The sequence below is a fragment of the Anguilla anguilla genome, chromosome 8 (assembly GCF_013347855.1).
Source record: "Anguilla anguilla isolate fAngAng1 chromosome 8, fAngAng1.pri, whole genome shotgun sequence".
NCBI lineage: Eukaryota > Metazoa > Chordata > Actinopteri > Anguilliformes > Anguillidae > Anguilla > Anguilla anguilla.
Genome location: NC_049208.1, coordinates 16,167,438 through 16,181,982, shown reverse-complemented (window position 1 = coordinate 16,181,982; position 14,545 = coordinate 16,167,438). Strand labels below are relative to the sequence as shown.

Sequence of the window (14,545 nt, the reverse complement as noted above, 5' to 3'; positions counted from 1 at the left end):
AGCTGCTGGATCGCAGAGTAAACAGAAACGATGGCTGGCTGCATGAGTCATTAGCACTGCAAGCTAGTCTGTGCTCCAATGGGTCAGAACAACAAGTACCACCCGGAATTACAAATTTTGGGGAGAAAAAGTTAAAGTAGGGGAAGAAAATGTCAAAATAAATAAGTAAATATATAAATAGTGGCCCCATTTGACCTTGTCCACAAATCAAAATAGAGAGGTAATGAGGTTCCCTTGAGCAAGGGGTGAAAAGTCACAATCCTCCCTCTGCTCAAATTAATAGGTTCCAGAGGAAACAGACCAGGACTTCAGGGATGTAACCCAATACAGTCTTCACCACTTAGACATGAAGCAAAGAGCCAGTATGGCTTCCTGACTCCCGTGGTAGACACGCAGTTGGTCATGCCTTCGACTGGAGCCCATCAAAGCACTTTGCTCGCCGCAACAATCAACTGGTTCAAATTATAGAGAGTACCTAATAGACTGACCTATTCTGGGGCTTCTCTCAACATGGAGTCCATCCACATCATAACCATACACATTAACTGCATTCCCAGTCCAGTGGAACAATATATTTAGTTTTTTTTCAAAGTTGTAACAATAAATGCAGTTCCAAAGGACTGGATATACTAATGAAGGTTCTAATTCAAACTCCTACATGCTCACTCCATTTCAAGTGGAGTGTATCCTGAACAAAGGATAAACATGCAGGTTCATTAAGGCTTTCCTCACAAGACTTGATTCCTAGTGAGACACTAAGGCACTACCTTATGAAAATATAAAATAAATAAAAAGTTCTATGTAGCAACAAATACAGTGTGGCAGGTGTCCACAATGTAATTAATTAATTACATTTAATTAAAACATTTTAATAAAAACCTTCATAAAAAGGCCCAACAGCTGGGGATTCACCACAGTCCCACTGAAAGAAGAGACTGGTATGACTCCAGCAGGGCAGACAGGCCTCTGGCATTGGGACTGCAGCAACATCAGGGTGCACTTTCTTTTTCTTTTAAATTTATCTACGAAAGAATAAAAGCAGTGTTCAGAAAGCAAAAAAAAACACAGCATCGGATGCAAACTCTATCTGATTTTCAGTGGGTTCGTGTCCTGCAGCGTGAAGGAAATTGAAAAAGTGGAGAAAAAAGAAAGAAGTGAAAACGGGAAAGAAGGAGAAAGAAAGAAATTTTAAGATTAAAGAAAATAATTTAATGGCAGGAAGAGAAGAAAAGGAAAGAGAAATTCCACATGAAATAGGGGAATAATTTATGGACTCTTGAACTAATAATTAATGACTGCATAATTAGCTGGGAGGGAGAAGTGAGTGTTGGAGCTGATGTTTAAAGGTGGTGTTTGATGTGTTAGATGATGATGATGATGATGATGATGATGATGGGGTAGATTTTCACATGCATGAGGGACAAGGGCATACACAGAGGTGGGGAATCCCAAAGAGGGTGTGGGGGCAGGGCGGGGCATTCATTGGCTGCCGGGGGAAGAGGCCCTGGAACCCCAAATAACTACCCAAACTTTGGACTGGATTCAATCAATGTTTGTCCAAAACCATTATTTGTCAAACCAAGTTCCGGATGAATGCTGATTGAATCCAGGCTGTCATCACTCCTTACTCATCATGGGCAGATTAGGGTAAGGAACAATCACGAGTGATGAATCATTTAAGACGATCCCTTCGACTACATGGCGGTTATGAAATATTTAGTATAAATGCTTGCTGTACAACGGTGCCACTGAACCATATCCGGCTTTTAGCATTGAGCACTTATCATTTCTCCTTTCTTTAAGCACATAGGACACAAGGAAAAAAAATATTGCATTACCTTCTGCTCTCTTACTTAAATTCCTATCACCATCAAGAAAATAAATAGGACTTAAGGATAATAAGCAAACTTTTACATTTGTTAAGAAGCTTAGGAAAGAGTTATTTACTCATGAAAATGAAATGCAAAACGCTTAGCAAATCCAGTTAACTCCCCTTTGTCAGGCCTATCTTCGGTGTTTACATGGCTTGCTTACTGTTCATCATTCTACCAGCAAACATGGTAAATGGGGTTTTGCATCTCTATCAAATCTGCAGTACAAAAACCGATGTCCTGACTTGTCACTGATTAGCTTTCTGTCTCCACAGGATATCATAAATATAAACTAGGCTTTTTGAATCATTTCTAATAATAAGCATGAACATCCTGCTTATCGGTGTACAATGCAGAAACACGTGGTCTTGAAGCATTGTTTTACATTGTATTGATGTCGACGGGAGGCACTCCCTGGTGCTGTGCTGGATTTGGTTTAATTTTGGGTTTGTTTGGTTTCCTGTGAGAAAGGCTGCCCTGATGTCAGGGCAAAAGAGTCACTTCCTGTGATTTATTTTGGCCCTGTAAGGGGCCATTTCCAAAGCTATCTGTTATGCCTGCAAGCCCTTGGCAAACAGTGACTATGACATCATTGCGGTCTTGTCAGAGGAAGGGGGCCGGGACAGTTGTAAATGGGCGATGCTCTTTTATATCAAACTAACATCTACATGTAGATATTTCACTTGACAAACACAGCTAGCTTTTTTTTTTTTTACACACAATCCATTTATACAGCTGGGTATTTCAACTGAACCAATTCAGTTTAAGTACCATGCTCAAGGATACAACGGCAGCACCCCATCTGAGAGTCAAACCCACAGACTCAGAGCTGGAGTTCCCCAATCAGTGTGCTACCCTTCCAACAAAGTCACCATGGCAACCATGTAGTCATGTCCTAACTTATATAATTGCAGAAAGCAAACTGACATGGCCAGATACTGGAAGCACAATGAATAAGCAGTAATTGACAGGTCAGGAAAGCACAACTGTAAACACATAAGCTGACATCAGCCAGCTGTCAGTGCGATTACGATTCTCTGCACTGACGTTCATTCATCAATTGTGCAAAGCTAAATGGAGGAATTCATGCGCAGCGCTGTCCTCTCCTGGGCGGGGGCCTGCAGTGCTTTCTGGGAGATCATTTTAAAGTCACCATCACTGTTAACCTTTTGCCACAACTCGTCTGAGGGCTCAAACCCAACTTTCCTGAAGGTGGACGTAGGCACTGTAAGAAACTGAACGTCAGGTCTGGTTCCCAAAATAAGGGCTCCAGAGATAACCTAGAAACACAGCCAAGATGACAGATGGAGGAAGGCGAGGTGACATTCTGCTTGCCCGCCCACCTAGAGATAACAAGTACTGCTCCATCCCCACCATCTAGGTACTAGTGTCCAGAGATGAAGTCCCTTAGAGTCTGTCCAGCCAGCCTGTACACACATCAAAATGCTGTATAAAGTCTGTTAAAATAAATTTCACTCCAGTAAAGTGCATTTCGTCCATTTTTGGGTTCATTTAGACACTTATAAAGTTGAAGTGAACAGTGTATTTGTCTGTGTAGGAGGGTATTATGTTTCTGAATGCTGATTAGATTAGAGTGAGGTGTGCCTGGGGCTCTTAACAGGGTATTATAAAGACCGTTGAAAGGTGCAGCACCTTGCAAATGATCACTCCTGCTCACAAGCATAAAACTCCAGTTTTTGTAGCATGTTTTCCCGGTAATATCCCAGCTACAAGGCGCAGGTATGCCGAGACGAATATTGTGACAAGCACTTTGAATCAAATGCATTAATAAAGCACATTTTGCAATTAGATTTAATTACAGTAATTGCCATCGGGAGAGAAAAGGCACCACGATCCCCGCTGCGGTTTTCCAGGCGCTATTTGGCCATCTAAAAGATAGAAAAACGAATTAAAAAACACAATTGTGTATTTAAAGAGTATTTAAAGTCTATTTAAAGTTACTGCACTTCTTTAGTCTAATAATTATACCTGTACACTGTCATTTTCACACAGCAGAGAGCAGGAGTGTTAATGGCAGGCTTGTCTGCACTTGGCACCAGCCCAGCTGATACGTGCTTGAAGGGATGTAGGCACGCCCACTCACACCACTCACACCGCCCCCTCCGCGGCCCACTGGTGGGAGGCTCACTCACGCGGGACCAGATATGAAACGCAACACTACTCGCTGCAGGCCCTACTTCAGTGGAAGGGCAGAATTCTCAGAACCATAGAGCCCATGAGAGACGCTCACCGTGCAACTGAGCAGTGTTTCCACCCAGTCCGCGCTTAGCGAGAACTATTCCCTTCCCTACCCACGGCAGAGCACACACCTGTTTCACCTAAACAAAGCGGCATTCTGATCCGTGTCCATGTCAAAGAGTTACCACTCTTTGTGCCCTCATGTCACAATTCTCCTGCCCCTGACAGCCCACATTTAGCCTGGGGATAACCGCAGAGCCAGCAAGCCCACAACCGTCTTTCTGTCAATTTCCATCTCCTCCAAAATATTCCTCCACCCAACACTGGATATTTTGGGGCTTCACTTAGCCCTTTAAGGTGTGAGGTCAGATATATTCTTAACTGAACATTCTAATGCTGAAGTACCAATCATTGCTGGTAAATGAAAACATGGAGTTCTAAAACATTTACTTTTGAAAAAAATCAACTCTTCAAAGGGTGAAGCACTAGATAGGGGCATCTGCAAAATGAATGTAATGCAATGGTTTCCAGGTGCAGCATCTTACATCCTTAAATATGCTTCATCCATCATGTAAATCACAGAGAAGTTCCATTTCCTAAAATAAATTGGGCTCAGTACCCAGCCAAAGGCTATAAAGGCAGCATTCCACCCAGAATTTCAATCTGCTTTCAAACCAAGCTCCCTAGACTCCACAATGCCAACTTAGTTTACAGCATACTGCAGATGCCTTGACTACATACCCAATATGGTATTTTTAGATTACTTTAAGATTTACATTGTGGTTACAAAAGCCTTATACTTGTAAATAGATGGCTGTACTCATAGCTCAGGGGGTGAACAAGTTAACAGTGAATAGGAAATCTGAACAACACCTAAAGCTCCATTTTGCAATTTATATTTGCATATCCTTTCCTATGGTTTGGCACATCCTGCGTATAACCTCTGTGATAACTCACACACAGTCCTCCTCAATCAGGTCCTCAGATCTGATAGGACACCACAATGATAAAATTGACCACGCCTTCTGGCAGAGGCAGAAAGAGGAGTGCTTTTCCAGCAGACAAAACCAAAGATTTACCAGCGTAAGAGCCTGTCCTGCAAAGCAGACACGGTTAAACACAGTTGAGGGTAGGTAATGCAGTCCACCTTTGGCATCATTCTCTGAAAAAAAGTTCCATGGCTCCAGAATGTTTTTTGTCTTCTGGTGTAAAAAAAAATATATATATAAAAAATAAAAAATGGGCAAGCTCCTCTGTGCCAAGGAGCCATTTTCTCTAAAAGTGCTTTTCAGTCCTCCCTGCCCACGTTCCTTAGAAACCTTAAATGCCACCATTGGCTTGTTTTGTGTTAGCTGAAGGGTCTGATGAGAACCCAAAGCTGAGGAAAGCAGAAGCAATTCAGCACACCTGCTGGGTTTACCATTAATGCAGAAGCCATTAAACCCTCTCACTTGCACAGACCTCCACAAGCTGTGAAGTCCTTCTGCTCACCAGACTGCTTTTCCTAATTATTCTATGTGATTGTTCTCACTGAGTTGCTATCATATGACTTAATGCACAGTGTTTTCTGCAGACAGTTTTCGCTGCACCATTTTGTGCTCATTGTGTTTCCAGCACAAGAAAAGGGTTTTTTTTTCTTTGCACAGATATGATAATACATAAATGATACGGTTAAATATTTTATTAAAAGAATGGTAAAAACGTGGCCAGAGTGTAGCTCATTGACACAGAGGCAACTTTCAGATGGTGATGAGCACAGCAGACTTCCACCATTCCAGTTAGGTCAAGAAATAAATGAACAATCAGCTACTTGTACCCCTTAAAAATGCATAGGTCAGATGATGCAGAAAGAAAAAGCAATTGGACAACGGAACACCTTTCAGTTATAGCGATATAAGAACAAAATCAGTGAACGGACGTTAGAGTGAATTTCGGTAGAAGAGGTTGTGGGTTGTGAGGTGTAATTACTGACAAGCTGACATTTAAAGTATCTTGTTTTGTTGTGTTTGGATAAATAAAAGCCAGCTGGGTAGCACAGTCTAATTTTAAAATGCATTATGTTCATAGCTGTGCCATATATGACGTGAGCTAGCTTAAGTGGAACATGGCCTTAATAGACACCTTACGCTGCAAGCATAAAATTCATTTTACCACATTAAACATTCATACATGCTGCATTATTTTGCCAAGACCCCCTTGAGCCATTTCACAAAAGGCAGTAATACCCGGAATACCAGCGAGAAGGAAACAAATTCTCTTTGCTTGCATCATTTTTCTCCGAAAGGCGAAATTACTCCTCTAAACAGGATGCACTGGAAGAAAAAAAATCCCTTTTAAGTGGGCACAACCAAAGCTACCTGTCCTTCATGATGCATAATTGAACCTGCCAGTTCCTTTCCCCGGCTGCAAATACATGAGGGTGTCCGATAATGTCAATGTTAAGTGCACTGAATGTTCATGAATGCACAGTCCGGGGCTTTCAGGTTCCTTATTCAGGCACTTGTGCTGAGCAGGTAGGGTAGTTACGTGCATCTATCCAATATACATGGACACGGACAACTCAGCCACAATAGAGACAGTTGGCCAGAACTTCCATCAACAGTGCATAAGCGTTAAGTGTTAACTTCACATAAAAGCAGTAAATGCTGTCTCACTCTCAGCAAAGACCTTAGCACACGCCACACGGATGATGCACAAACAATTCCAAATACGCGCATTCAACACATCAATAGATTTCTGAATCCCATGTGTTAAGCCTTTACCAGCCAGCAAGGGAATTTCTCAAACAATGGCCATCTACTGCTAAATTTACTTCAAAGTCAAGTAGTGTTGCAAAGCTTAGTCAAAACATTCATATCCAGAAATACTAAAGAAGGCAACGTCACACTAAGTAGGGTTCAGAGGCCTGCATATGCTGGGGCCTGAAACACCTAGAGCACATTTTCTGATAATGTGCTTCCACAGTCCATCATTCTTTTCTCTATAATCTTCCAGGGATTATGGGAACTTTGGAATTAAACAATGAAGCAACGAAGGAAGCCGTGCAGAGAGAGAGCTGTTGAAAAGGGCCTGTCGTATCCCTCTCACACACACACAAACACAAGTGCACACACACCAATCTACAAATCTACAACTAAGCAAAGTGTTAATTATCAGTTACACATTTGATCTATGAAGCCAAAAGCACTGGTTTACAGTTGTCATTGATGAAAGTAAACACTACCCTGCCAGCCACTGTTTGCATGCATACAAGTAGGGTTTAATTGCAGCTTGCCTCTGGGTACCTCCAAGTTATTAAAAAATGGGGTCAGTTGATTCTGAGAAGCAGTGCAAAAGTGTAAAGGTTAAAGGTCACCGCCACCATTAAGACAAGCTAAACTTAAGGCAGAGCTCAGTGCCCTAGGGCAATGTGTACACATCACATTGAACAACTTGAAAGTTTGAGCAAGTCGCTTTGTGTTAAAATCTCTTTGTGTGACCCTTACAGGCCAAGTTTTCCCCAGTAGGAGATTACAACTTTTGCCACAAATCTGTCCTTTCAGGGTGAGAAGCTTGCAATTATTAATTTTAAATCATATCCAGAGTATCGTAATGAAAGAAACAGGACTGTAATTTGGAGGACTTTAAAATACCCATAGACACAGGATATCCCTAATAAGTACTGTGCTTAGAAGAAGCAATGTTTGCTTATTTTAGTATGAGGTGGCCTGCTATGAACGGAAATTGGTCCGTTGCATTTAGGGTCACTGAATTTAGCCAAAATATCTATTAAATAAGCACAATTGTCAAAGTAAAAGGAGAGAGTTGGGGAGGGCGTGCTATGTCACTCAAAATTTAAGAGGAACATATCCCCTCACGTCCATGTTCCTCATAAATTAATTAAAGACAATAACTTCTAATGAACATTTATCCTGGACAGAATGTACTGGATCCAGAGCATGGATGCCAATCTGACTCATAGAACAGCTTTCCATTTCTTAGGCCATACTGAGTGAATCAAAAGTCATGCAGACGATTTGTGCCCAGAAGCACCCTTTTTAAATCTGTCATGGTGGCTTCACCCTCCCTCTCCTACAGGGTTTGAGGTGTGACATGGGAAACATCACTGAAGTGGCATGGTGTTTTTCTGAATGCCCTCCCAGTCCTTCACAGGGGATTTAGGAAGGCCCGCCCACAGAAGGGCAAATCATACTGATAGCATGAAGGACAGGTAGACTTGCAGTGAAACATTAGCAGGGACGTCAGGAAAACATGCACAGCTAATAAATCATCTCGTTAAAAAATAATAAATTGTGCGAACAGGACCAACCCTCATTCCTTTTTTTGTTTTGGCTTTATTCAGACGGATGGAAAGCAGAGAGGGTATCAGATAGAGATGGGGTCACAGCTCTGAAGGCAACAGGGCTGGGAGTGAACCCATGTCCACAGAAGAGGGATTCGCATTACCTAAAGGGACCATTATCTAAAGGCAGAAGCCCCAGCTAAGGCAATAACAACCCATTTTCATCTGTCGGGGAGCGATGTCACTTTCAACAGCCTACACAGTACTGGTAAACAAACTTGTAATACTATACATGTATTATTTACCAAGTCATGTTAGGTGCTGATGAGAAAGTAGAGGGAAGGAATGGAGAGGCGTTCCAAGTATGACAGACCTATGAGTAATTCTAATACTTAATGTGAGCAGGAAGTTCTTGAGTAATCATTAAAAGTAAATGTTGTAAAGAGATATATATAATTACGTTAAATGTATCCAGATTTTAAATAATAATTAACCTCAGCTGTAAGCTGTGTTTTCCACTAAATAATATGAAAGGGGGTGTAAATAAAAAAAGAAGTAATCCTCCAATTTACAATATTTTTTATCATTTATGAATGACTGCTTGGTATATTGCCAAAAAAGAGCCTGTTCTAGCATGTATGGGAAAATATGAACTCTCGGAGCAAATGCTAAATTAATAATTAAAGACATGAAATGGTGACAATGAAAATAAACAGTGTGTGTATCAATCAATCAATCAAATTTTATTTGTATAGTGTATTTTACAGCAGTTATCACAATAGGCTTTACAGACAACCCTGGCCTAAACCCCCACAGGAGAAAGCCTAAGACAACAGTGGCAAGGGAAAACTCCCTGTGGCAGATGGGAAGAAACCTCGGGAGGAACCAGGCTCAAGGGGGAAACCCATGCTCCTCTGGTCGGCTGTATGTGTGTGTGTTTATGTGTGTAAGTACTTGTGTGTACCAAACACCCAGTAATGGTTTGCAGATCAGAAGCTAAATCATATATGGCCAGCATCAGTCAGATGGTTTTATGTTCCCAGTGACTGAAAATAGCTGACTCCATTTGCTTTTTTGAAATGCTGGTTTAATAAACATGTTTTTAGGGTGCAGTGTGATGCCCTCCACCCTCCTCCCTCCTCCCTCCTCTTTAAGTCCCACACATGAAAGACTGTCTTTCCCAGTGCTTGGAAAATGAAAAGACTGCTGAAACTACACACAAACAAATCAAAAGTATCAACTGCCATAAAGAAACCGTCTGGCAGAAAGCAGCCAAAAGGCGGGATTATCTACACATCGCACATCTGTAGAGCGGGAGATATCTTTCTTATGCAGTCCCAAAACCTTCTGTGGTGCTGTGACATGCCAGAGAATTCTGATCCTTTTCATTTTTTATTTTTGAATGTTTTTGTCCTGCCCTACCCATTCACTGATGTGCCAACAGCTGCTCAGGACAGACAAAAACAAGTCATCTGCAGTCTCTCCCTCCTTGCTGCTCAGGGAAAACGTTTGTTTGGTCGTGGCCACAACCACAGTCTTGCTGAAGACCAGAGAGTTCCCATTTTGATTCAACACTGAGCCCAGCCTTCTTCTTAAATTCTGACAACTGCCTTAGCCAACAGACAACAATCCCCTTCACCTATGATACCTTTAAACCAATTTATCTGTATAGCACTTTTTATATGGACACTGTCACAGAGACACTATACAGTGAGAGACAATGGGAAATTGGGCACAAAAACAAGGCCTGACCCTCCAAAAATAAAGCAATTGAGGTAAAAAAAAAATAATAATAATAAAAACTCCCCAGTGGGAAGAAATCCTGGGAGCCCATGTTCCAGTGACCGGCAGTAACAGTTAAGATAGACTGAATGGCAACAGAAATGTAATGAGGGATCTGAGCAAGTGATAAAACGGAAACGACAAGGTTAGCCATTTCCTCAACATACTCTGCACAGATCTCCTCAGTGGGGGAAAAAACGAAAAACAAATACATCAGAAACGCATACTATAATACACAATTATTTTGTATGTGTATTCAATAATTCATATCACAATTCAATAATACACAAAAGTGCATATCAAGGTCATTGGAACAACTACAAATTTCACATAATATAGATGCTATATGAAGTCTACATGAATGATTGGGACCTCCAACATATTTCATTTAGATCTGATGCAATAATCTGCTGCAGATCATATAAACTTGAGAACATGATTATTTTCTATGATACATTTTTTGTAAGGGTGGTTTTCATGCTCTGTGGTTAAGGGCCTTGGAACACAAATCTCCAGTCGGCTCAAGGCTAGACACCGCTCAAAGACTCATTCCTGCATTACTTACGCATTGCAGTAGGGCTTCTTCTCATAGCCTTTGTAGTTCTTCATGTTGAGGGTCATTTTGCACACTTCACAGTGGAAGCATCCTTTGTGCCAGTTCTGGAGGGGAAAGACCAAAATGAATAACCTTTGGAGCAGCACTCTTCTCAAAATGGACAAGACATATTACTCACACAAGCGAAAAGTATCCTCATTGAATTGAAATGCTTATTCGTTCCAGCCCCTTTTCAATATTTTAAGTCACATTATTATCATACTTCTTTATATACAAATCTACCCACATACCTACATATATATGCATATACATGTGAGGATGGCCAGCAGTCAAACAGAACCCAACAACAGAAATAGGGTGAATGGTGAAAGTTATTTTATTAAAGTTGGGGGGGGGGAAACAACAAACAAAATAATTACAAAACAAAATACGCAAATAAAGAAACCAGGTAATGACTACCCAAGCGTTTCCTTAGGTAGGACTGAGTAGGCTCTTCACTTAATCACAAGCTCTCCCTACTGATCCAAATGGAGGCCCGAAACAAGTTAACCCCCCTCAGACCGTACCATCCTTACCATTCAAATCAATTAACTAAACAGAAATCATAAAAGTGTTAAAAATAAAAATTTGTTATCCCACCTATAAAACATGATAATACACAAACACACATTCAACAAATATGCTTCCCCCACTACCAATAATCACAATTACATAGAACATTAGAACCGATTCCCCCTCTGCAAGAAACCGCTGTGAACTACACTACCCACAAGGCATAAAACCACTACGATCAGTGTAACTCTACTTTGCCCAAATGCTGCAGAAACGATTCACCGTGAGTATAACCGCGATTTAACATGGCGTACTGGAAATAGAAATTAACTTGTGCACCCGTTAAAATATATATATATAAACAGTTCGAAATGATTAATAGTAAAATATAAACCTGTAGGGATTATGGATTGTTTTTGTTTTTATGTATACTGACTATCTCCCATACAACTTTCACAAACAAACATGAAACAGACATGGTGTGGCGCATTTAAAATATATAGAATACGCTTCTAAAAAGACGCGCGTCTTCCTCGCTTCCTCTGAGCGAAGCGTACAGTGAACTTTGGAGCGGAGAATTAAAAACGGAATTAGTTCTCGGTCACAATACACATTACACATACATATGTTCACTTACAGTTGAGGCCAAAACTTTACGTACACCGTGGCTAAAGACATTCAAACTCAATTTTTCAAAACTCCACACATTTAATGTTACCATACATTTCCTGTGTTAAGTCAATTAGGGTATGTAGGCCTACTTTATTTCCATAAGAGGTAATTCCAAAATAATAGCTAAGAGACAGATTTATTTCAGCTTTTATGTACTATATCAGATTTTCAGTACGACAAACGTTTACATACACTTTGTTAATATTTGGAGGCATTGCTTTTTAATTGCTTAACTTGAATCAAACGCTTGGGGTAACCTTCCACAAGCTTGTCACAATACTTCGCCAGAATTTTTTGCCATTCCTCCTGACAGAACTGGTGTAACTCTATCAGGTTTGTAAGCCTCCTTGCTCGGACATGCTTTTTCAGTTCAGTCCACAAATTTTCTATGGGATTCAGGGCTTTGTGATGGCCACTCCAATACTTTTACTTTGTTGCCTTTAAGCCATGTTGTTACAACTATGGAGGTATGCTTAGGATCCTGCTGGAAACCCAGTTGCGACGAAGTTTTAACTTTCTAGCTGATGTCTTGAGGCGTTGCTTCAGTATTTCTAGATAATCCTCCTTCCTCATGATGCCATCTATTTTCTGAAGTGCACCAGTCCCTTTTCCAGCAAAACACACCCACAAAATGATGCTGCCACCCCCATAACATGATGCTGCCACCCCCATGATCTACATTTGGGGTGGTGTTCTTCGGATTAAAAGCCTCACCCCTTTTCCTTCAAACATAGTGCTGATTATTATGGCAAAACAGTTCAATTTATGTTTCATCTGACCAGACAGCACATTGCATTACATTTATTTGGCAGGCGCTTTTATCCAAAGTGACATACAAAAGTGCATAGCACTCCTTCAAAAGGCTAGGTCTTCGTCCCGGTGATCACCTGCAAACTTCTTTCTGGCTTTTTTTTACCCTGTTGTAATTCATGGCCTATCCATATGATTATATTTTCCTCACTATTTTTGTTGTACACTGTTTTGTATTTTTGTAAAAAATATTTCATATGCTTTATCCATATCTTCTCTATATTAATTTCCCGTCTTGTGCTAATAATGCTCTTTGAAATGCATTCATGGCTTTTTCGGTTTGAACACATTTGTATTTTAACTTCTATCCATCTTCATTCTTCTTATAATTTCAGTCATTTCATGGACTTGGCTGTCTGCTGCAGCAAACCATGTTTGCTTGAGTCAAACCATTAAAATGTATGATTTTTTCCCCAATTATTTATGTGATCTAAATATCATGAATAATTACAATCATTCTTATGGATAATCTGTTTCAGTCCGTTACTGGCAACAATCAAATAACAAACAGAATTGCTGTAAGTACTTCAGGGGAAAAAGTGGCGTCTAATGTTTAATACTTCACACATCAAATACTGTATGCATTTTTTATTTTATCCATCAAATGTCCTCATGAAAAAGTGTTGGAAAATGAAACTCAGCTTAAAAGCTGTGTTGTAAAACCTGAGTGATGAACTAACCTCAGTGTGCAGATTAGTTTGCAGGGTATACATCCAATGGTTCTGAACGCAAAATCTCCTGTTCTACCTGACCATTCCCCAGGGCTACCCACATGCTGTCAATTCCTCATCCTTGGCCAACCAAGAACCCTGAAGAGCTTAGTCAAGTTCTGGGAAAACAGGCTTTGATGCAAACAGCCATGTATTTGTCCTGCTTCCAGAGCTGTTTGCTTGTATGTCAGTGCTTCCACATACAATACCTGCCTGTGCTAACATCTGAGGCGTCTCATCGTCTCCAGCATTCCAATTAGTTTGCATTACGCTGGAGTAATTGTAGGTTTGACAGGGAGGGGTTTCTTGGACAGAATTAGAACCGTCTCCACAGAAACTGCAATTTCCACTTAAGGACATCATAGAGGCCACAGGAGAAGGAGGAGGGCATTGGAAAAGGGCACTGGGGAAGGGTACAGAAGGGCACTGAAGGAGGGCACTAGGGAAGGGTACTGGGGAAGGGCACTAGGGAAGGGTACAGGAGACAGGCTCTAGGGAAGGGTACAGGAGAAGGGTACTGGGTAAAGGTACTGGAGAAGGGCACTGGAATGGAGCTCTAGGGATTAAGCATAGCCACGAGGGCCACTGCAAGCCCTCCGGAGGCAGAGGGGGCAGAGTGCCAGTCGTGCGGGAATGCAAGGAAATCAGGGAACTTTTCTCGTGCCTGTGACAAAGTGAAAAAATGTACCATCCACAGCTCCTAACAATTTGTCCCCACAAAACACAGGACTCTTGCCCTTTAGGAAATATAACCATCTTAAGTGCAGGTCTTTATAACATTAATAATGCACAAGCCGTATTGTATAATGTTTAATTCGCTGATTTGAAAGTGCATGACCTACCAACTCACAACCCACATGCCTATATAAGCAAGAACGTCTGAAATGTTTCTTAATGCAATATGTTATTTTCTCGTAGGATGAAAACATATTGCAGCCCTGCTGGCGCCTGTTTCAACATCTTTCAATACATTTTAATGACAGATAGCAGGTAGGCTACTTGACAATCGTGAAGAGAGGCATCAACGTCCTCCCGACGAAGTTACAAATCATTACAAAGCTATGACATTAAAATTATATGAACAAATGCTGGGATTTCTAATATTCGAATT

At 40.9% G+C, this 14,545-nt stretch overlaps 1 protein-coding gene and 1 long non-coding RNA gene across 3 annotated transcripts in view; one reads left to right on the top strand and one right to left on the bottom strand.

Moving 5' to 3' along the window:
• nebl (nebulette) overlaps positions 1-14,545 on the bottom strand; it is a 54,640-nt gene that overhangs the window by 39,202 nt on the left and 893 nt on the right. For both annotated transcript variants that reach the window (XM_035429721.1, XM_035429720.1), the window contains exon 2: positions 10,700-10,794. In XM_035429721.1, coding sequence (XP_035285612.1) covers positions 10,700-10,794 — 95 coding nt within the window. The remainder of the gene's footprint in view (positions 1-10,699; positions 10,795-14,545) is intronic.
• LOC118233784 lies at positions 8,539-9,196 on the top strand. The gene is made up of 2 exons (XR_004766567.1): positions 8,539-8,620; positions 9,144-9,196. It is a non-coding gene; the product is annotated as an uncharacterized LOC118233784 (long non-coding RNA).